Source organism: Pseudopipra pipra, chromosome 12 (genome assembly GCF_036250125.1).
Source record: "Pseudopipra pipra isolate bDixPip1 chromosome 12, bDixPip1.hap1, whole genome shotgun sequence".
NCBI classification, from domain to species: domain Eukaryota; kingdom Metazoa; phylum Chordata; class Aves; order Passeriformes; family Pipridae; genus Pseudopipra; species Pseudopipra pipra.
The window spans coordinates 21,239,874-21,260,623 of NC_087560.1; the positions used below are offsets into that span (position 1 = coordinate 21,239,874).

Below are 20,750 nucleotides of genomic sequence, written 5' to 3' on the forward strand. Positions count from 1 at the left end.
CGCTGCGGCATCGCGAGCGCGCGGCGGCGCCGTTGCACGCGGCCGGACGGCGGCGGCCTCGCCCGTGATTCGATGGAAGAGCCGAAGGTTCTTCGCTGCCATTGGCTGACGGGCGGCTTGGGGCGGGGCAGGGCGCGGCCCGGGTGGCGGTTGTGGGCGGGGCCGCGGTGACACGACAGCCAATCAGCGCGGCCGGGAGGGGAGTTCGAATCGGCGGAGCGGCGGCGTCCGGCGGGAGCGATGAGGAAAAGGTGCGGGAACGGGGGGATACCGGGAACGGGGGGACAGGGAACGGGGGGATACCGGGAACGGGGGGACAGGGAACGGGGGGATGGAACGAGGGACAAGGACCGGGGGGATACCGGGAACGGGGGGACAGGGAATGGGGGGATACCGAGGGGAGACAGGGAACGGGGGGATACCGGGAACGGGGGGATACCGGGAATGGGGGGATACCGGGAACTGGGGGATAGCGGGAACTGGGGGATAGCGGGAACGGGGGGATGGAACGAGGGACAAGGACCGGGGGGATACCGGGAATAAGGGAGACAGGGCGGGGACAGCAACGGGGATACCGGGAGCGGGGGGGATACCAGGAACGTGGGGGAGACAGAGAACGGGGATACCGGGAACCGTGGCTGGGGGTGCGCGGCGCGACGGGAGCCGGTGGCTGCGGGAGCGCTCGGCCCGGAGCCCGCCCTTGGCCGTGACGCCCGCGGTGCCCCCAGCGAGGTCCTGGCGGCCGAGGCCGCGTCCTGCCTGAGCCGGGCCATGGCGGCGCTGCGGGACATCTGGGAGGAGATCGGCATTCCCGAGGAGCAGCGCCTGGAGCGCACCGACGTCGTCAAGCAGCACATCAAGGTGAGGAGCGGGGGCGTGTCCCCGGGTTGGGGGCTCACCGGACTCGCTGTCGAGCCCCCAGCCCGGGACCCGGGCAGCTTGGCATGAGCTCTCTCAGGGCCCCAGGACTGGACCGATGGGGGTCCCTGCCCAGGTGGGAGCATCCAGGGCTGTCACTGCACCTCTGCCCTGGCCCTGTCCCACTGGGGCCCCCACACTGCCCACTCTCACTCAGCCCCAGCAGGGGTCTCCAGTGGTGGTCCTGCTGCTCTGCCTGCTCTCCCTGCATGTTCCCTGCCTGCTCTCCATCCTCACACCCTGCCTTAAACCATGCCTGTGCCACAGAGTCTCCTGGACATGATGGTGGCAGAGGAGCAGAGCCTGAAGGAACGTCTCCTGAAGAGCATCGCCATGTGCCGGAAGGAGCTGGACACTTTGTGCAGTGAGCTCCAGCTGGGCCCCTTTGAGGTGAGGTGTTGCTTTTCACTACTGGGATCCTGCTGCTGCCCTGCCTAGGTGTATCAAGAGGCCAGAGCTCACAAAGCAAACGCCTGTTCAAAACTGGGTGCTTGGTAGAGCCAAGGGCTTTGTGGCTCCTTACAGGCCAGCTGTTGAGAAGCAGTTGTGAGGTGTCCTCCGTCACCTCATTTTGTGTATTGCTGCTCTGTTTGCAACTTCCTGGGGAACATCTTGCCCAGACCCAGGGCTTGTGTCCCTGGACTTCATTGAAAATCCTAAAACATGAGCTAGGTGTGGGAGAGGTGTAGAGCAGAGCTGATTTCTGGCCTCTTGCAGACAGAGGAGGAAAGTACCATCCTGCAGATGGAGAAGAATCTGCGCATGCGTGTGGAGGAGCTGCAGAGGCAGAAGCAGGACCGGAAGCAAGAGCTGAAGGCCCTGCAGGAACAGGACCGGGACCTGTGTGATATCCTGTGCACAGCCCTGTTCAGCATTGACAGCAGTGCCGTGCCCAGCCTGGAGGACCTGGACTGCTACCGACGCCACGTGGCCTCCCTCAACACCCTGAAGGTGAGCGGAGAGACTGAGGGGGTTGGTGAAGGGCCCATGAGGGGCCCACTGGTTCCTGAGACTGCCCCTCACCCCCAGGAGCAAAGGCGGGAAGAGTTCGTCAGCAACAAGCGTCAGATCATCCTGCTCATGGAGGAGCTGGACCACACCCCGGACACCAGCTTCGAGCGGGACGTGGTGTGCGAGAACGAGGAGGAGTTCTGCCTGTCCAAGGACAACATCGTGGCCCTCCAGAACCTGCTGCAGCAGGTACGCCGTGCACTGAGGCAGCATTTGGGGCTGCTGTGGGTCCTGACAGCAGCTGCCATCACAATGCAAGAGTGACGGCTGGCTTTTGGGCAAGGCTGTATGTCAGAACATCCTTCTGGGGGTTTGAGGAGATCTTGGGTCCCAAGTGCATGGCTTTGCGGGTGTAGCAGAGCCAAGGGCTGCACTGACCCCCTGCTCCCCCTGCCTGCAGCTGGAAGCCCGGCGGGCTCTGAACGAGGCCGTGTGTGCAGAGCTGCGCTCCAGGATTGTTGCACTCTGGGAAAGGCTGCAGATCCCACAGGAGGAGAGAGAGACCTCGGCCGTGCACGTGGATGGGTCCAGAGCCAAAACCAGGAGAGCTGTAAGGACCCTGCTATGCCCAAGGCAGGAGGGCTGGGGGTAGTAGCTCCTGGGGCTCTCATGCTCCTGTTTGCTCAGTCAGTGGTGAAGGGAGTGGGCCAAATCCTGCCCTCGTGGGGGGAGGAGCTGGGGGTTGGTGCTGGCAGCTGCCTCATCCTAGAAAGTGGCTTGTGCAGAAGATGAATCCTGTTCTGCCCCTCCTCTTTCTCCCTGACCTGTGCTCTGATCTTGGGAGCAGTTGCAGTTGGAAGTGGACCACCTGGAGGAGCTGAAGCTGCAGAACATGAAATCCGTGATCCAGGCAATCCGGGTAGAGCTGGCTGACTACTGGGACAAATGTTTCTACAGCCAGGAGCAGAGGGAAGGCTTCAGCCCCTTCTATGATGGTGGGTGCCAGCTGGCCAGGCAGCTGTGGGGAGGAGTCCAGGGGTCCCAGCTGCCTTCTGACCAGGCTATTGTGCCCTTCCAGAGGATTACACAGAGACCCTGCTCGAGCTGCATGATCACGAGGTGGGCAAGATAAAGAGCTACTATGAAACACACAAAGATCTGTTTGAGGCGGTTCAGAAATGGGAGGAGAACTGGAAGCTGTTCCTGGAGCTGGAGGTATTGTCTGGGCAGGAGCACGCTGGGTCGTGGGGCAGCACACACCTCTGCTCCCGGGGGCTGAGTGCTCTGGGAAGGAGCAGGGAGACACTGGGGAGGCACAGTGGGCCACTGCAGGGATGAGGTGCTGTCTTGAGCACTGGGGTGTTTATGCAAGGCTGGCTCCCTGGGGGGTGGGGGCAGCTGGGTGGTGTCTTTAAGTCTCTTCTGATCCCCCTTCTCTACTAGAGAAAAACAACTGACCCCAGCCGCTTCACCAACCGCGGGGGGAACCTGCTGAAGGAGGAGAAGCAGCGAGCAAAGCTGCAGAAGACGCTGTCCAAGGTAGGTCTAGCCCTGGGGAAGGAGCTGTGGTCCCACTGATCAGGAAGAAGGGATCCCTGAGCATGGGGACACCCACGTTTGGTCAGTCCCTACACTGACCTCATGTCCTGATCAGCTGCAGGAGGAGCTGGAGAGAAAGGTCCAAGCCTGGGAGCAGGAGTTCAAGGAGCCTTTCCTGGTTAAGGGGCAGCAGTTCATGGAATACGTGTCAGAGCAGTGGCAGCTGTACCGCCTAGAGAAGGAGAAGGAGAAGCAGGAGCGGGTGAGCGTGGAGCTGAGCGTGCTGGCTCCTTCCTGGGAATGCCAGCCTGGGAGTGTCTGTGGTGGGCCCCAGTGCCCCCCAGCTGCTGCCCTGGGCTCTGCCTGCTCAATCCCAGCCTGGAAGCAGCAGGTAGTGGGACAGGTGCCCGTTGCAGTTGTGTCTGTGTGTGCTGAGCCCCTTTCTTGGCCCCAGCTGTGCCAGAGGTGCCACTTGGCTCTGGATACCTGTAAATCTTTGGTGAAATTCCTGCTGCATGGCCTTGCCAAGCTGTTGGCAGGGCAGTGCCCACTGGCAGTGGCACAGAGGTGCACCAACCCCACAGTGTTCAGGTGTGTAAGTGCACGTGTCTCCCGCAGCACCTGAAGAAGAGCCGGCAGATAGAAACGGAGATGCTGTATGGCAGCACCCCACGGACCCCCATCAAGCGGCGTGTCCTCAGCCCCCACACACCTGCCAAAGTAAGGAAGGTAAAATGTCCCTGTGGAGCAGTGCAGCTGGGCCGGGGCCCTGCCCGGAGCTGAGCTCTCCCCGAGCTGGAGCCTGGCCTTGGACTGGCCTTGGTCCCACAGGAGGGGTCGGGGTGCTCTGGCTCTGCAGGGAGGTGTCCCTCGTGTAATGTGTGCTCTGCTTTCTCCTCAGTTCCACGGCACCTCCATCACCAGCACTACTCCCAACAGCACAGTTCGCTCAGCCTTTGGGGGAACCATCTCCCACTCGCCCACGTCTCGGCTGCCGCCCTCTGGGAAGAAGGTGAGGGGCCCTGGGGGACTCCCTGCCCAGGGCTGGGATGGGCAAACCAGGGCGGCACAGCTCTGCCTGCTGTCACCCTGTGCTTCTCTGTTTCCCCTGCCAAGTTCCTGGGGGGCTGAAGCTCCTGTTTGTCTGCAGCCTGCTCCGTGAGGCTGCTGCCGTCCTGGTGGGGAGTTTCTGGGACCTGAGGGAGGGGGAGGGTGGCAGGAAATCTTTCTCCAGCCCAGATTTCTAGTGTACCCCTGTTCCTTGCTGCTGAGCCTGCAGCTTGGGGGACCTTCAAAATATGGTTGTGCTGCTGGACAGGGCCTGAGCACTCTAGTCTAGTGGGTGGCACCCCTGCCACTGGGATGGAACAAGATGGGCTTTTTAAGGTCCTTTCCCACCCAAACCATTTCCAGGATTCTGTGACTCTATGCTATATGTTTCTGAGACTAGAATCCAGCCCCAGACTCCGGAGGGCACCCAGAGCCTGACACCACTCTGGCCTCACAGAGGGACAGGCACTGAAGCTGCCACAGCTCTCCTGCCTCTGCTCGATTCCTGCATCCCGTAACTGTTGCCTCCTCCTGCAGTTTGGCCGTGCCCGGACCCCCAGCCGCACGGCAGCAAAGCCCCCCCGACCCAGGCTGAGGCAGTGGAACAAGGAGAACATGTCCCAGCTGGATGGAACCACCCTGAGCGGTGGGTGCACCCCCACAGCCCCTGCCCAGCGTAACCACAGCGTTAGTTCTGTTGCCAGCACCTATTCTGAGTTTGTGGTAATTCACCTCTTCTAACCCCACCCCCTCCCCAGGCGGCACAGGACAGACGCTTCCCCTTCCCCGAGCACCCCCAGGGCTGTGTCCTCCCATGTCCCCACGCAGGGTGGCTGCTCCTGCCCGTGGCTCCACATGGAGAACTTCAAACTGTGGTTTGGTGGTGGAGGTCTCACACTGCTCCTGCCTCACACGGCCCCTGAGCAGCCAGTGGGGACAGACACCAGCACAGGGGCCAGGCTGGGCTCAACGCCACCCCTGTGTGGGGACAGAGCCCAAGGCCCAGCTCTGCTTGTTGAGCCCGTAAGGGGGACCCTGCTTCAGTCCCACCTTCTCCACTAGTCTCTGGGGGTGGTGGGGTGAGCAGAGCCTGCGGGGGGCTGCCAGTGGATGGGGCTTTGCTCTCTAGGGCTGGGGGGCCCTGGGCAGCCTCTGTCCTTTTGTCAGGATGGGCTGAGCCTGAGCTTTACCTTTGTGTGACAGTGGACTGCCCCAATCTCTTCCCTGTGGCAACTGACCTGGTGTTGGGGCACCCTGTGTGCCCTGGGACTGAGCTGAAGGGTTCCCTGCTCCAGGCTGTGCTCCCGGGCTGGCACCCAGCCTTGGGTAGGGCTGGGGCTGATTTGTGATGGAAGCAGATTCCTGCCAGGAGTTCTCTTCCTCCAGCAGCTGAACACAACTGTTCCTGTCCCCTTCTCCTACTGATGCTGCAGATTTTAGGAGGTCTCTAAACATGGACAAAGAGGTTTAGAAAGGAGACATTGTTTATTCTGAGCAGGGTGCAAGGGGGGGATTCCCACAAATCAAGCACCCAACTATCAAAACTTTTTACTATTTATATTTTAGCAAACAAAGGCATTAACGTTCATTGGTTACAGATTACATAGTTCTGTTATTAGTATTCTATCTCCCCTTAGCAGGTTGGGCTGCCCTCCCTGCCCATCCCGACCTCTCCCTGCGTCCCTACTGACCTTCAAAGCAGTGGCCCTGACCTTGCTACCCCTCCCTCCCTCCCTTCATCCCCCTCTCCCCCTTCTTGTTCCCACAGCGCGAACTTTCAAAGGCTTCCAGCTCTGAAAGCACCTCCCGCATCCTCAACTCCACCACCACCAACGCCTCGTGCTGAGGCCCCTGCACCCGGCAGGAGCTGCTGCTCCAGCGGCACCGCAGCATCGCCCACTCCAGGATAACCCACCTCCAGCTCCCCCCTTGAGAAATTTGCTTTTATTTAAAAAATTTTTCAGGATGTTGTGAATAAAGTCCCTGTACAGTCCACAACTCTTGAGTCTGTTGGGGTGGTGCCTGTGGTGAGCAGGAGGAGGAGAAGAAATGGGGGGAAGGAGGGGTCGGGGGGGGCAAACTCAGCACCCCAAAATCTCAGGTGCGGCTCTGGGAGTCTGAGCCAAGCAGGAGCCACGCCTAGGGCCTGCAGCCTCAATCCATGTCCTGACTGGTCTTGGGGCTGGTCGTGTAGAGCAAAGCTCGCCCTCATCCTCCTCCTGGCGGCAGCCATGGCTGGGGGGCTCCAGGGCCTCACGGCTCCAACACACGGACATAGGTGGTCCAGGGCCCGCACACTACCTCCTCTGCCCGCAGCCCCTCGGCCACCAGGTGCTCAACCCGACGTGCCTGGTCAGAGCTGGCGATGTCCCCATGTCCCAGCTGTCCGTATTTACCTGCAGACACAGTCATGACACAATGTGGCCCTGGGGCCTCACAGGGTGATGGCTCCTGGACGTTTGTGGGGGAGAGGGAACGTGAGAGCCCCCTGGCACAAAGGGGCCCCTCACAGTGATGAAAGAGCCAAGGGTGAAGGAGCAGGAACCAGAAGCTGCTCCTGTGGGGGATGTAAGGTCCCAAAGCCGAGGTGTCACTTACCCCAGCCCCAGGTGTAGAGCTCTCCACCTCCTGCAAGCAGGACAGCACCATCAGCCAGTGCCTGGTGAGCCCCGGCCCCCCTCAGCCCCCCCCTCAGCCCCCCCTCACCCCCAGGGGTGCTGCCCACCAGGTCCCAGTGAGCCCCAGCCCCCACAGCCCACCCCCCCACCCCGAGGGGTGCTGCCCCCAGCCCCACCAGGCACTCACGTGTGACAACAGCTGTGTGTCGGGACCCACAGCTGACCCCACTGACCTCCAGGTCCTGTGGCAGATCCAGCAGCGCTGGGAATGCCTGGATGGAGATGAATGGGGTGTCTTTGGCAGCTGACTGCTCCTGGCAGGGCACCAACTTGGCATTTCCTGTTGAAGAGCTGACTCTCAGGTCCCAGGAGCGACTGGGCACCACCAGCATTTCCTGCAGGCTTGAACTCTGCACGGCCCTGCATTCAGCCGTGCAGAGACCCTGCAGCCCCTGCCCACAGCCCAGCCAGCAGCACCCACCTGTGCACACATCATCCTGAGCCCGCTCCTCTACCAGCGCTTTGGAGGGCAGAGCCAGCTGCCCTGACTCGTTCCAGCCCCACATGTACAGGTCTCCTGCCTCTGCAGGGTGGAGGGGAAATGCATCAGGCAGAGTTCAGCCCTCAGCAGCAGCGCTGGGTGCTGTGGGGGCACCAACACCCCATTCCCACCCCTGGGCCAGGTCCCACCAGGGCCGTATGCTGCCACCAGCGCCCTGACCTCCCACGCCAGGCCCGGCCCTCACCACTAACGCTGGCCGAATGCCACCCGCCAGCTGCCACTGCCCACATGGGCACCCCGGCCAGCGCCTCCACCAGCCGTGGCTGCGGCTCCGACTCCAGCATCCCGTGGCCGAGCTGCCCATGCCTGCAGGGACACACAGAGGGACAGACAGACAGATACCCCCATATGCCACTGCCTCCAGCCCTCATGCGTCCTGCCCACACTCCCCACCAAGCCCTTCCTGCTGCCAGTGACACAGACCCAGCCTCCCATGACCCCCAATGCCAGGGGGGTGCAGCGGAGGCACAGGGCTCAGGTTGGGCAGGGAAGGAGGGTGCCCCCATGCCCTGCAGCTTGGTGAGCTGCAGCAGGCATGGCACAACATGTGAGACAAGAGTCTGTGTCATCGCCCAGTTGGTGTGTGCTGTGCAGCGATGACACAGCTTCAGATTGATCAATATTTTTATGAGTCAGTGCAGTGAGCAGGGGATCGATTGCAGAGCTCATTGGGCCACGCTGAGCCAGCAACCAGCAGCGCCAATCAGTTTGGCCCCCAGCCTCGAAGCACAGGCGGGATCCCACCAGGGACAAGTCTGGGCTCATCCCGGGGAGGCACCAGCTGCCAGCACAAATGTTTCCCATGGTGGGCACAAATGAGGGCAGGATCCAGAGACACACCCTAAGGTGTGTGAATCCTCCCTACGTGGGCAAACTGTCTCCCTGTGTGCTGCCAACCATGGGATGGGGGGCACAGGCAGCGCCAGCCATGGGATGACACAGTTCCCAGCACCATCCAGGCTGGCAGAGCTTGAGATGCTGAAGGAATAGGGAAAGGCCTAGCGTTGGTGGTAGGGCGATGCCAGCACCAGATCCCAGTTACAGCCAGGGGTCACTGGGGAGCAGTGGGACAGACCACTAGGAGCTTTAGTTGTCAGAGCTGGGGCAGAAGCAGGAGGAGCTGGTGGGGGCTGTAGGAGTGAGAGGAGCAGCTTGGCCTGTGTGGTCTGGGGAGCACCAATATGACAGCCCAGACAGCCAACAGCTGTGCTAATGCACAGCACTGGGAAGCATTTTCACCTTCCACAGGAGGAATCAGCAGAGGACCAAGGCAAAGAGACACTGAGAGCTCAGAGACAGGGAAAGGTGTGCTGCAACAGGAAAGGGGCTCCAGCCTGAGAGGGCGATGGCGACCACAGCCAGCAGTAAGAGAGGGGTTACAAAGGGGTGAGCTGGGCCAGCACCTGTCTGTTACACAGCAGAGCTGTCACACTGCAGGACACAGCTGGCAAGGGATGGGTGACAGCATTCTCAGCCGTGTTGAATAACCAAATTCCAAAAAGGTTAATCCTAAAGTACACATTCCCACATATAGAAACCTTTCCTCTGAAGGCAAGAAGGATAAAATAACGTAGTGTCTGCAAAGCAAGAACTCCTGATGTAAACTGAGTTTTGTGTTTGCCATGAGCTGTGTTTGCTACCAGCTGGCCTAGAGCCAGCAACTGAGGAGAAGGGACTGGGGAGTGAAAAGCTCCTGAGCAACGAGGAATGGGGAGGGCACTGGGCCAAGGTACGCAGCTTGTGACACTGACTGATGGTCAGTACTGCGTTTGGCTTCCATAAGTGGCAAAGAAAGAGGAACACAGCATCCCTTCAACCCTACAGACAGGAACAGCCAGTTCCTGCGGCCAAGCCTCATCATGCACCAGCAGAACTCAGGGATCCAGGGCACGAGGACCTGGGGCCAGACTCTCTGGTGCCTCCTTGGAAAACCTGACTGGGGCAGCACATGCACAAGCAACCCCCAAACGAACAAACACCTCCGTGGGAATAAACTGAGCGATGCCACTGGCTGTTAAATGTACCCAAGTTCAGTGGCTGGCAGGTGACATGGGGCTGGAGGCTTTTCCCAAGGGGTTCACTGCTCTCCCACAGGCTATAGCAGAGGGATCTGGCACTGAACTGTCAGACTGATGAAACAAACCTCCAGCTCGGAAACAAAGAGCTGGTGATGGTGTGGCAAGTTAACAGAGGAGCAGGAACAGAGCAGGGACCTCAGTGGTCACACAGAGACACCCAGGTGTCCTTGGAGGCCACCTAGAGGGAGTCACAAGCCAGAGCAGAGGCCCCACAGGAGCCATGGCCCTAGCACGTGCAGAGGAGACACGAGTGCTCATGGGGTCAGCAAGAGGGGACACAGAGGAAATGGGAGCATGGCCAGGCCAGCAGTCCCTGGGAGAAGCTGCGAGCTGGGTTGCCTGTGTCATCAGCATGGGGGTGAGCATGGGGCACCTGGGGCTGGTGCCCCAATACTATTGTCACAACCACACTCCCATATTCTTCTGGAGCCCCCACACCCCCATGGAAAAATCAGGAGGGATATCCCAGCCCCAGGCAGTATGCAAGGGCGGAGGGAAGGACCATAACACAGTAGCACCTGTATGTGATCCAGATGGCTCAAAAGTTATTAACGGAAGCTCAGTAATTCTGTGCAACACAAGGAATAACAGAGGGATCAGGATGCAATGACCAGGGTGGTTATTAGTGAATTTGCTGCTGATCATTTAATCACTTAATTAGATTATGTTACTGTGTTGACTCACCAATTAACACTACAGAGATGTGAACTGGTGTGTCTAAAGCCTGCAGGCTAAGGAGGGGCTCAGTCCCTGAGGTGACCCTCGTCTGGACATCCTCTCACCTGCACCCCACAAAGCCCCTCCTGCATCCTCCAAACTCATTCTGCATCCCCGTCATTCTCTCTGCATCCCCTCAGCACAGTGTTTATCCTGTTGTTCCTGAATCCCCACCCGTGACCCACCAGCTTCCCTCCCGAGACCGCTGCTGCCCCTCTCACGCACCCCTGTGCCCCCACAGCCCCCGCTCACCTGCCGCCGCCCCAGGTGAAGACCTCGCCGGCGGCTCCCAGCGCCAGGGCGTGCTCGGTGCCCAGGACGAGCCGCCGGGCGCGCAGCCCGGCCGGCAGCGCGGTGAAGAAGGGCGGCCGCGGCGTGGCGAAGCCGCCGGGCAGCAGCGGCAGCGGCTGGCGGGGCTCCGGCGGCAGCGCCCGGCTCCAGGCGGGCTCGTCCTGCAGCGCGCCCGCCACCGCCGCCTCCCGCCGCCAGGCGCGGGCCTCGGCCGGGCCCCGCAGCACCAGGTGCGTCTCGGACGGCAGCGCCTCGGCCCAGCCCGGCAGCCGCCGCCGCAGCCCCGCGCTCCGCACCTCCAGCCCCGCGCCTACCGCGGCGGCACTTCAGGGACCGGCGCTGCGGACAGTGCGCGGGGCGGGACGGGGACAGCCCGGGGGTCTGGGAGGCCGGGACGGGAACGTCACGGGGGAACCAGCGGGGAGCATCCCGGGGGCGGGACGGGGACAACCCGGACCGGCAACGCATGGGAACACAGACACAGCCGGGGGGATCGGCACCGAGGGGAAACGGGGACATCCCGGGGGAAGCGGCGCGGTGGGAGGGCGGGGGGGTCTCATCCCGAGTCAGGGGGCGGGGCGGACAGGACGGGGCGAGGGGACAGGACGGAGCGAGGGGACCGGCGCGGGGCGGAAGGGGGACGGGGACGGGAACCGTGCACTGGCCGGCAAAGGGCCGCACCGGAAGGGCGGGAGGGACCGGGGCACCGGGCGGGCCGGGGGCGCTCACCGGTCTCCACGACCACGTAGCTCCACGCGGGCCACACGCGGAGGATCCCCTCGGGACCCGCCTCCAGCCGCCGCGGCGCCAGGCCCGGGCCCGGCTCCCCGGCCGCCTCCTCGGGGCTGAACCCGAACACGAGCCAGGCGCGGGCGGGCGCCGCCATGGCGGGGCGGCAGCGGGAGGGGCGGGACCGGAGGTGACGGCGGAGGTACTGACGGACAGATGGACAGAAGCTGGGCCGTGGTCCAGGAGCAGCTTTAGTGTCATCGGGCGGGCCCAGCCCCATCGCGCCGGTCCCGGCCCCGGCCCCGGGCCGGCCCTCCCGGCTAAGGCAGACAGTGGCAAAGGCAGCGGCGAGTGCCCTCCTCCTCCTCGCCCCGGGACGCCGGGATGGCGCCGCCGGGCACAGCGTGGCCCCAGCTCCGGGCAGTGCTGAGCCAGCCCCGCGGGCGGCCGGACCCTGCCGGGGCCACCCTGAGAGCAGCGTGTGAGCACTGGCCCCGGCAGCGTGTGCCGGAGCCCCGGCAGCGTGTGAGCACAGCCCCGGCAGTGTGTGCAGCGTGTGCGTGAGCCCCACGGGCCCTCAGGCCTGGCCAGGGTTGGGCTTGATCAGGCCATAGGCCACAGCCTGGGCCAGGCTCTCCTGGGCCGCCTGGGCCACTCGCGGCTTGTCCTTGTCCTTGGCCAGCACCGAGAGGATCTCCAGCATCTCGCTGGCGATGAGCTGTTCAGCCACTTCCCGTGCTGCCGCCATCATGTTCATCACCACTACGGCACCGCGGTGCTGCAGCTCGGCGCTGGGGCTCAGCAGCAGGGCCTGCAGGATCTCCAGCCAGTGCACCGTCTGCAGGGGAGTGGGGCCAACATCAGCATGGCCCCTCGAGAGAAGGGAGCCAGCTCCTCCTCCCTGACAGTCCCACATTAGTCAGGCTGAGGGGTCAGGACAGGTTGCCCTCTCTTCTGGGGCCAGCACTGGGACAGAGCTCCAGGCCACCATGGGGAGGGAATAAGGGACACAGGGTGCTGTCCCGCCCCACTGCTGGGCACTCACCACCTGGGGGATGCGCTTGCAGATGGGAGGGTGCAGGGCAGTGAGCATTGCCAGGGTCCCCGAGGCTGCCCGACGCAGCTTCTCATCTTCCTCCCCACTGTACAGGACCATCAGCTTTAGCCGGTCACTGCCCTCTGCCAGGAACAGCTCCTGCACCTGCACAGGAGGAGGATGAGGAGGGGATGGGTGGGGGTGTGGGGGTCCAGCAGCCCAGCGCAGACCCCAGCCCAGCCCAGCCCTCACCTCCTTGCTCATGGCCATGTTGCACATACACTCAGTCGCAGCCAGCCGGATCAGCTCGTGCTCCTCAAACATGTAGCCCTCGATCATGGGCACGGCCCGCTCCTTCAGGATCTTCTGCCTGCAGGGTGGGGAGTGTGAGTGCTCCCTGCCCAGGGAAGCCCACTGGGCCTGAGGGAACAGCCACCTCCCCTCTCCTCCCTTCTTACCGCAGCCTCTCGCTGATGCCGGCCAGGTTGGTCAAGGCCATCAGCCCCTCAAAGTTCTCCAGGCCCGTGCGCTGCAGGTGCAGGAGGCTGACCAGGGGTCGCACCACCTCGTAGATCTGTAGAGACAGCACACATGGGACTGAGTCAGTGCCCACTGCTGTTCTTACACGAGCCCCTGGTTGGCAGACCTGACCCCCATTCCCCAGCCACAGCACTCACCCGCTCCCCAGGGAATGCCATCTCTGGGTTAGAAGTGATGGTGATCTTTGCCAGGGCCTGTGCTGCCTTGGTCTGCCCCACCTCAGTGCCCTCCAGGGACAGTGGGATCAGAGCCTGTGAGCAGAAACAGCAGCTCATCCTGCAGCCAGCCCACAGCAGCCTCATGTACGAGGCAGCAAGTCTGGCCCCTGCAAAGCAGAGACCCCCAGCCCCCCGAGCCCCAGCCACCCAGATCGGTGCAGGGTAACAGCACAGTGGGGTCCCATCCCCTCACCTTGCCTCCTCCCTGCGCAACCACGCCACCTCGGTCCTCTGCCTCCTCCACCAGTGCCAAGAACACTCTAGGGACAAAGTGGGAGCAGCTGGAGCACCCAGACAGCTGCAGGGGGCCCAGGCTGCACCGGACTCCTGGACATTCCCGTTACTGTCCAGGAGCCGTCATTCACCATGGACACGTAAGTTGGCCAGCAGGATGCCAGCAGCCTGGAAACCCAGTTCCCTCCTGTCCCTTGGCACACCCATACCTGGAGATCAGCTCCCGACAGGAGTTGGTGAGCGCCGGGTTCTCACTTTTTACCATGCAGGCCAGAGCCGACACCACGCCGGCCATCAGCAGCTTCCGCACCCGCCGCTTCACGAACTCTGGCTTGTCCTGTCCCACAGGTGGGGTCACAGTTGGCTCAGGGGCACCAGCTGGCTGGCGAGGTGCCTGACCTCACCCCTGTGGGCCCCAAGGACACCCTGTCCCACCCCTCCACTCTCCTCCTGAGCACAGCCATACCCCACTCACCTTGGGGTGCTGCTCTGGAATGTGCTGCTTGGCATACTTGGCCAGCTCCAGCATCTGCGGGTCCGGCTCCTCATGGTCGTAGCTGTTAGTGCAATTCACCAGCGTGGAGGCGACAGCATAGAGCACACTCCTGTCCTCCGACTGCAGTGATAACGGTCACACATCACACTCGTGGCAGGGAGGAGCAGCCAGGGCTGGAGCCCACCCAACATCTTCCACATACCCCACCCCACAGCGTGAGCCCCACACCCCTTCTGGCATGTTTCCCTGGTGTCAGGGTGCCCACCCTGCAGTGCTTGGCACATACCTTAGCCAAGTGGAACATGGCCTGCATTGCTGCCTTGTCCTCCACAAACTCCTCCTTGACATCTGCATCAAAGGTGAGGTAGGCCAGGCCTTCCACAGCCCAGCGCCGTGTGCCTGCGTCAATGGCCTCATTGCAGAGCCACCTGGGAGAACAGTCCTTGAGCCCAGCTGCAGGAGCTCATCTGTGAGGCACCCTGCCCACTCCCTCCACACCCGGCCCCACTCACTTGCGGCACTGCTTGGCCAGCTTCATGGTGGAGCCCTCGGCAAACTGCTTCATGCTGAAGTCAGTGCCGCCAGCAGATCCCAGCTTGCAGAGCCCCTGCAGCCAGGACCAGAATGTGGGAGCAGGAATGGGCACGAGCACCCCAGTGTGCCTCCCAGACCCCCAGCAGGGAAGGGCAGTGCTGTGAGTGGTGGTCCTGCACCCACAGCCCGCCCCGGGGCTCATCCCCGCCGCCCCTCCATCCCGCCGCACTCACCACGAGCGCACGGATGCGGATGCTGTCCCTCTCGCTGTGCTTGTAGATCTCCTTGAGCAGGCTGACGCCGTTGGCTGTGATGAAGGAGGCACGCTTGGCCTTGTCGGCCGCATGGATCAGCGCCTCCACCGCTACCAGCTGGTGGGCCTCACAGACAGAGGCACACAGGGACAGCACGCTGTCCATGATGCCCTCCAGCTCCAGCACCCTGTTGCCTGCGTCCAAGGGGCCCTGCAGCAGGCATGACACCGTCTGGATGGCCCGCAGCTTCCCCAGCAGTTCGTGCCCCTCGAACCAGCCCCTGTGCACAAAGACCACCAAAAAAGGTCAAGCTGATCCCACCTGCTGCCTCCTGCTCCACCTGCTGAATACCCCCACAGTGGGTCTGCAATTGACTTTAGCACTGAGAGTGACAGGTGCTACCAGGTTGCAGGTGACCGAACCCCCGAGCCCCTGGGACCCCCGGCTCACCTCACGTAGTCCTCACACAGGTGGTGGAAGTTTTCCCTCTCGGCATCGCACTTCAGGTCCTCGTACAGTTTGCTCAGCAGGACAGAGGCACTCATCCGGCTGTTCTCCGTCACAGGCAGGCTGCCCGGGCTGCCGCACACCGTGCTGCCCACCTCCAGGATCTTCTTCAGGCCTGGCAGGGGTCAGACACCCTGGTGAGGGGCACATTGGCATGTGCAGAACCATGGCAGAGGGGCACAATGCCCCAGTGGGACGCTACTGGCCATTCCGCTCACCCTGGTCAATCACCCAGAGACTCATGCTGTTGTTGGTCTCCTTTGGTGACTTCCTGGGCACCACCTTGATAAGCAGGTTGAGGGCGTTGTCACGGCCGTGTGCTGAGGCCCCTTCCAGTGCCAGCAGCTCCAGGAGGTGCTTGATCAGCAGTTTCAGGTCCCTAGAGGAATCTTCCAGAAGAGATAGTGCCCAGCAGTCAGTGCCTTGGGCACAGCCTCACCCCCACTGTTGTACAGCTGGCAGAGACGCTGCCATGACCAGGGACTTGTGCCTCCTGTTAACCCTGGACCAAAGCCTGGCTTTGCCACAGGGAGCAGTGACAGGGTGGACAGCAGGAGAAGAGCCCACAGCAGCTCTGCACTTCCCTGGGACTGTCCCCTCCCACCAGCCAGCAAAGGCTGCCCACACTCACCCAGCACCACTGCGTCCTCCTTCCCACGGAAGTCCTTCTGCAGCCCCTCCTTCAGGGAATCGAACATCACATGCAGCAGGTTGCAGGCAGCCAGGGACACCTGCTCATGCTCCACACCCAGCACTGCCGAGAGACGGGGGGCCCCCAGCTCCACCAGGATGGCCGAGGTCTGCAGGTACAAGCACACCTGTCTGCTGAAGGCCCTGGGGAAGCCTTGGCACTTACCAGCCCCTTATCAGGATTCTTCCCTCTTACAAACTCAGGCCTGGCACATGGCAGCTCAGAGCTCCCCTGCCTGACACTTTGCAGCCTCCCCAGCGTGGTTCTCCCCTGGTGAGCAGCGGTACCTACCCGGGAGCGGTGGCCAGAGCACAACCCCACCAGCGTGCGCAGGGCTGCCAGCATCAGGTCAGCCTTGGCCGTGTCCAGCAGCTGCGTCAGCAGCCGCACACCATCACTCTGGAAGATCTTCTCTGCTCCAGCCTCCTCTCGTGCCAGCACGATCAGGTTCTGCACAGCCTGGGAAAGGAGACTCCTGTCTAGATCACCAGTCCACCGAACACAGGAACCCCCGGCAGCCACAGGCACCCGCCCTCCACCGTCTCGGGGAGCACATTCCACAGGGGGGAGCCTGGTCTGCCCAGGCAGCACTGCTAATCCACTGTGGACCTGAGAGCACTGATCCTCCCCTTCTCACCTCCCAGCCACAGCACTACCCCCTGCTCCCTGAGCTCAGACCTTCTGCTTCTTGTCCGCGTCCTCTTCTTTAGGATCCAGCAAGATCTGGAACATCTGCTGTACCTTTGAGTCCGTGCAGGACATGGTCTTCATCTGAGAGAGAGCAGAAAGAGCAACTCAGCCCTCCTTGCCTCCCCCAGCTGTCCACAGCCACAGGGGGTCCGGCAGTCGCCCACTGCCCCCACCACTGACCTTCTCGTGCATGCTGCTGCCCAGCGCACGCAGGGCCTCCTGGAAGGCCTTGTTCCTGGGCTCCAGGCTCACGCACCGCTGCAGGTCACCGACGGCCTGGTCCAGGCGGCCCAGCTGCTGCAGCGCCTGGCTACGGCGGAACAGCGCCTTCACGTCCCGGCCGTCGGCCTCAATGGCTGTGCACAAGAGAGTCTATCGCAGAGCCCCCAGCCTGCCCTGGCCTGCCCTGGTGGGCAGCACAGAAGCCAGCCCCCCTCAGCCCCACTGACAGTACCTTTAGTTGCATCAGCCTCTGCCTTGGCATAATCCTCCTGCAGAGATTTGGGAGAGGCAAAACCTGAGGGCTGCCCAGGCAGGCCCCACATAGACCAACACCCCCCATTTTGGGGAGCAGGGACAGGCTGGGAACACCGTCACTGCAGACTGTGAGCCAGCCCAGCGGGACACCCTGTCCTTCCCAGAACGCAACCCTCAAGGGATCCCTGTGGAGCCCTAGGGCCCCCGATGCTTTTCAGGTGCTTCTGGTCTACTCAGGCCCCTGAAACTCCTTGTGTTCCCCCCCTGCCTCAGAGACAGTTCCCCAGCGGGAGATCAGAGATGCTGTGACTGCCTGGGGACAGCCCCAGGGCACATGCACAGCCCAGGCACAGACGGGAGCATCCTGGCCCCCACAGCCCACCTGGGAGGTGAGGCAGCAGGGGACAGCGGGCAGGGACAGGGGAAAAGGTGAGCAGAGACAACATCTGATAGTGCCCTGTCTGGGACCAAGAGCATTCTACTTGGGGACCGACACTGCCTCCGGCGCAGGGAGCACCTGGCCAAGGCAGACAGCCCCAGCCGGCCGGGCAGGTTCTGCGGGGCCGCCCCGCCCCGCGCTCACCAGTTTCAGGTAGCAGGCGGCCCGGTTGCGGTGCAGCACAGCGCGCTCCGGCGCGGCGTCGCTCAGGCTCAGCGCCTCCGTGTAGGCAGCGAGGGCCGCGCCGTGGTCCCCCGCCTGGAACAGCGCGTTGCCCCGCGCCCGCAGTTGCTCCGCCGTCACCTGCCGACGGGAACCGGTTGGGACGCGGCCCCGGGCTCCGCATCGGCGGCTGCCCGGAGACGGGCCCGGGATCCCGGGACAGGGAGCCCCCGGGACAGGGACCCGCCCGCCCCAGCACGCCGGTCTCAGCCCCGAGCCCCCCCGGTCCCGTCCCGGTCCCGCCCGTCCCCGCTCACCGGCTCCTCCATCGCGCTCGTGACGTCACCGCCGATCGCCCGGGGAACCCGGACGCCACCGCCCGTGTCACGTGACGGGGCGGGGCCGAGCCTGCAGCGCCGCCCCGCGGCCCGGCGGTCCCGGCACCAAGCGCATGCGCCCTCGTGGCCGTCCCCGCGCGTCCCCCCGGCCACCCCCCGCGCTGCACCCCGGGGGCGAGTGCCACCACCCCTGCACCCCTGCCCCGCCCGCCGGGCCCCCTCAACAGCCCCGGCTGGGGCGTGGCAGGCTGGGGGCACCGTGGGAAGGCTGGGCACGGGGCAGGTGCCCTCCCCGGGGTCTGCAGGGTGGGCAGCGGGCGCAGGGCAGGAGGCGGCCGAGGTGGCAGCGTCGGGTCCAGTAGAAGTGGCAGAGGTCGATGGCCATGAGCAGGAGGACAAGGAGCCCGTAGAGCCCAACGAAGGGCAAGGCCAGTGGGTTCCTGCGGGGGGGTGCACTTCAGGAGGGGGCAGCCATGGCCTCCCCCAGCACAGCGGCACTAGGGAGGGCCACCCAGGGCCCAGTGCGGGCTCCAAGGGACATCACAGGCCCAATGCCAACAGCCACGGGAAGTCCCTGGGGCTGTGCTGGGATCCCCGAGCAGCACACCCAGCCACAGTCCTGCTCACCGGAGTAGCTCAGGGCTGGCCAGGCTGGAGAGGTTCACCCCGGTGAGGGCCTCCAGGGCCAGCTGGGAGCAGCAGGACTTGAGGGCGCGCGGGCTGGGCTGGCAGCAGTAGCGGTGGCCGGGAGGGTCAGTCAGCCGTGGGCAGTAGAAGCCAGGGTGGGAGCGGCCGTCACGGCCAACGTAGCCCTCGCAGAGGTGCAGGTTCTGCACTGAGACTGCGGCGGGTAGCAGGGGCTTGGAGAGGGCCAGGAGGGAGTCCCCACTGCGTGAGCCACAGAGCCACACGGTGCCGGCAGGACAGGCTGCCAGCTCCAGCAAGGTGGCCCTTGCAGGGATGCCACAGAGCAGAGCCTTTCCAGTCCCGGCAGGGATGAACTGGAGCTCACTAGCCCCAGGGGACCTGGCTAAAATGACACAGGGACCCTTGGCTCAGCTCTCAGCGTGGGCTCCAGCCCCCCGGCAGTGCCTGCTGCAGCCACGGCCCTGTGTGTGCCGTGACCACCAGTGCTTGCCATGGCCTCAACAAGGGCAAACATGGGTGAGGAGGGTGATGGTGGCAGAGGGGAGGGAAAGCCCTCGGGGACATCAGGTCAGCCCCCATCTCTCCATGCTGAATCTTTCCCTGTTCCCCATGACCCCACAGGGACAGCACTTACACCCCACAGATGTGCTGCAGTGGGACCAACCCCAGCACCACCACACCTCAGCCACCATCCCCAGCATGAACCACCACCTCCCACTGTGGACCACTGCCTCCTAGCACAGATGCCCCCAGCCTCTGTTCTGGGCTGTCAGGGAGCAACCCCCAAGGGACAAAGCTTCGTCAGGGATGGGGAGGACAGGTTCAGGGAACAGAAGGGGCAGGAGTGGGGCTGTACCTGTCCCAAGGATGCTGGGGAACAGAGCCGTGGTGAGGAGCAGCTGGAGCAGGAGCCCACCCAGCATCATCCTGGCCGACACTGAGCAGAGGCAGCTCTGGCTCCAGTGGAGGCAGAAACCACAGCCACTCCTGCTCCCGCCTCCATCGCAGCCCATCAAGAGCCACTCAGAGCCATTAGAGCCTCCTGCACTCACTCAGGCTCAGTCCGCAGGGACCAGGGCGGAGGCGGGAGCATCAGTAATGAGCTTCTGGGGCCAGGAGCTCCTTCCCCACCCAGCCGCGGATCAGCAGCCACAGGGTCCAGGGCCCTGGTTGGGCACCGGGAACCGTCCCAGGATCCAGGAGTTATGGCGAAGGCCATGGGCCAGGCCAGGGCATGGGGTGAGTGCCTGGCACTAGGTGGGGGCAGGTCGCCTGTGCTGCAGTCCCTTGGCACCCACTCCCTCATCACCCACCCAGGGGCAGGGCCCTGCGCCAGCCCCCTGGCCCCCTGCCAGCCATGACATTAGCCAGGCTCCAGCAGAGGGTCTCCATGCCAGGCATCCTCCAGGTGCTGCAAAGGGCCAAGCTGCTGGGGCTGGTCCATGCTGGCTCCATGAACTCAGCCCCTTCCAGGGCTGTGGGATGCAGGACCATGGCCGAGCCTGTAGCATGCAGAGGTGCCGAAGGCTGTGCAGGAATCATGGAAGCACAGAATCATTTAGGTTGGAAAAGACCTCTAAGTTCATCGAGTCCAATGAAGCCAGAACTGAGGGAGCTCCCCCGCCTCCCCCTGCAGCCCTCCCCGCTGGCGGTAATTAGCCCCAGGGGCCAGGGAGCTCACAGCCCCTGCGGTTCCCACAGCAACCAGGAGGATGCTCTGGTGAGGTGGTATCAGCACCTGCCCCTCAGCTGCTGCAGCCTCAGCAGAGACTGGACTGCCAGGCTCACACTGAAACGGGGCTAAAGGCTCTGGATTTGGGAGAGGCCATTCCCATGCTTCCCCCCATCATTGCTGCCAGCACAAGGAGCTGCCTGACTCCTGTCCCCCTGGTTCCTGCTGCCAAGCATGGCTGGGCCTGGCCATGCCACCAGCCTTTCACACCCAGCTCAAGATCTGGGAGCACTGGCAGGGCAGGGACCTCAAAGAGCAGAGGACAGCACAGCTCTGGCAGCCCACCCAGCCCACCCAGACT

The 20,750-nt window shown here is 63.4% G+C and overlaps 4 protein-coding genes across 10 annotated transcripts; 1 reads left to right on the plus strand and 3 right to left on the minus strand.

The window, feature by feature from the left end:
• The first annotated feature begins 116 nt into the window (after window positions 1-116).
• Window positions 117-6,456, plus strand: PRC1 (protein regulator of cytokinesis 1). Of its 4 annotated transcripts, none has more exons than XM_064669406.1 (14): window positions 117-251; window positions 729-861; window positions 1,186-1,308; window positions 1,636-1,869; window positions 1,948-2,118; window positions 2,330-2,479; window positions 2,717-2,864; window positions 2,948-3,084; window positions 3,313-3,408; window positions 3,524-3,670; window positions 4,027-4,137; window positions 4,310-4,420; window positions 4,996-5,181; window positions 6,227-6,456. In XM_064669406.1, the coding sequence occupies exons 1-14, from the start codon at window positions 241-243 to the stop codon at window positions 6,302-6,304; spliced, it is 1,836 nt and encodes a 611-aa protein (XP_064525476.1). In that variant the 5' UTR covers window positions 117-240; the 3' UTR covers window positions 6,305-6,456. The 4 variants fall into 4 exon arrangements, with proteins under 4 accessions (XP_064525476.1, XP_064525478.1, XP_064525479.1 ...); XM_064669408.1 differs by having other exon boundaries at window positions 4,996-5,145; XM_064669409.1 differs by having other exon boundaries at window positions 4,996-5,104.
• Window positions 5,925-11,744, minus strand: RCCD1 (RCC1 domain containing 1). Of its 3 annotated transcripts, none has more exons than XM_064669411.1 (7): window positions 11,454-11,744; window positions 10,686-11,034; window positions 7,823-7,944; window positions 7,558-7,659; window positions 7,310-7,416; window positions 7,057-7,086; window positions 5,925-6,854 (listed from the first exon to the last, which is right to left on the minus strand). In XM_064669411.1, the coding sequence occupies exons 1-7, from the start codon at window positions 11,731-11,733 to the stop codon at window positions 6,756-6,758; spliced, it is 1,089 nt and encodes a 362-aa protein (XP_064525481.1). In that variant the 5' UTR covers window positions 11,734-11,744; the 3' UTR covers window positions 5,925-6,755. The 3 variants fall into 3 exon arrangements, with proteins under 3 accessions (XP_064525481.1, XP_064525480.1, XP_064525482.1); XM_064669410.1 differs by having other exon boundaries at window positions 7,264-7,416; XM_064669412.1 differs by lacking the exon at window positions 7,823-7,944 and having other exon boundaries at window positions 7,264-7,416.
• On the minus strand, window positions 11,688-18,148 carry UNC45A (unc-45 myosin chaperone A). Of its 2 annotated transcripts, XM_064669399.1 has the most exons (20): window positions 18,049-18,148; window positions 17,714-17,872; window positions 17,108-17,144; window positions 16,834-17,009; window positions 16,642-16,734; window positions 16,255-16,422; window positions 15,904-16,072; window positions 15,491-15,661; window positions 15,216-15,387; window positions 14,745-15,045; window positions 14,490-14,584; window positions 14,264-14,405; window positions 13,957-14,097; window positions 13,691-13,818; window positions 13,441-13,507; window positions 13,167-13,280; window positions 12,948-13,063; window positions 12,742-12,859; window positions 12,499-12,654; window positions 11,688-12,291 (listed from the first exon to the last, which is right to left on the minus strand). In XM_064669399.1, the coding sequence occupies exons 1-20, from the start codon at window positions 18,058-18,060 to the stop codon at window positions 12,031-12,033; spliced, it is 2,796 nt and encodes a 931-aa protein (XP_064525469.1). In that variant the 5' UTR covers window positions 18,061-18,148; the 3' UTR covers window positions 11,688-12,030. The 2 variants fall into 2 exon arrangements, with proteins under 2 accessions (XP_064525469.1, XP_064525470.1); XM_064669400.1 differs by lacking the exon at window positions 18,049-18,148 and having other exon boundaries at window positions 16,834-17,025; window positions 17,714-17,826.
• Window positions 18,149-18,192: 44 nt separating this feature from the next.
• Window positions 18,193-19,643, minus strand: LOC135420621 (protein shisa-like-1). Its single transcript, XM_064668269.1, has 3 exons — window positions 19,574-19,643; window positions 18,697-19,123; window positions 18,193-18,509 (listed from the first exon to the last, which is right to left on the minus strand). Exons 1-3 carry the CDS (start codon window positions 19,641-19,643, stop codon window positions 18,290-18,292), a joined length of 717 nt encoding a protein of 238 aa, XP_064524339.1. The 3' UTR covers window positions 18,193-18,289.
• Between the last annotated feature and the right edge of the window lie 1,107 nt (window positions 19,644-20,750).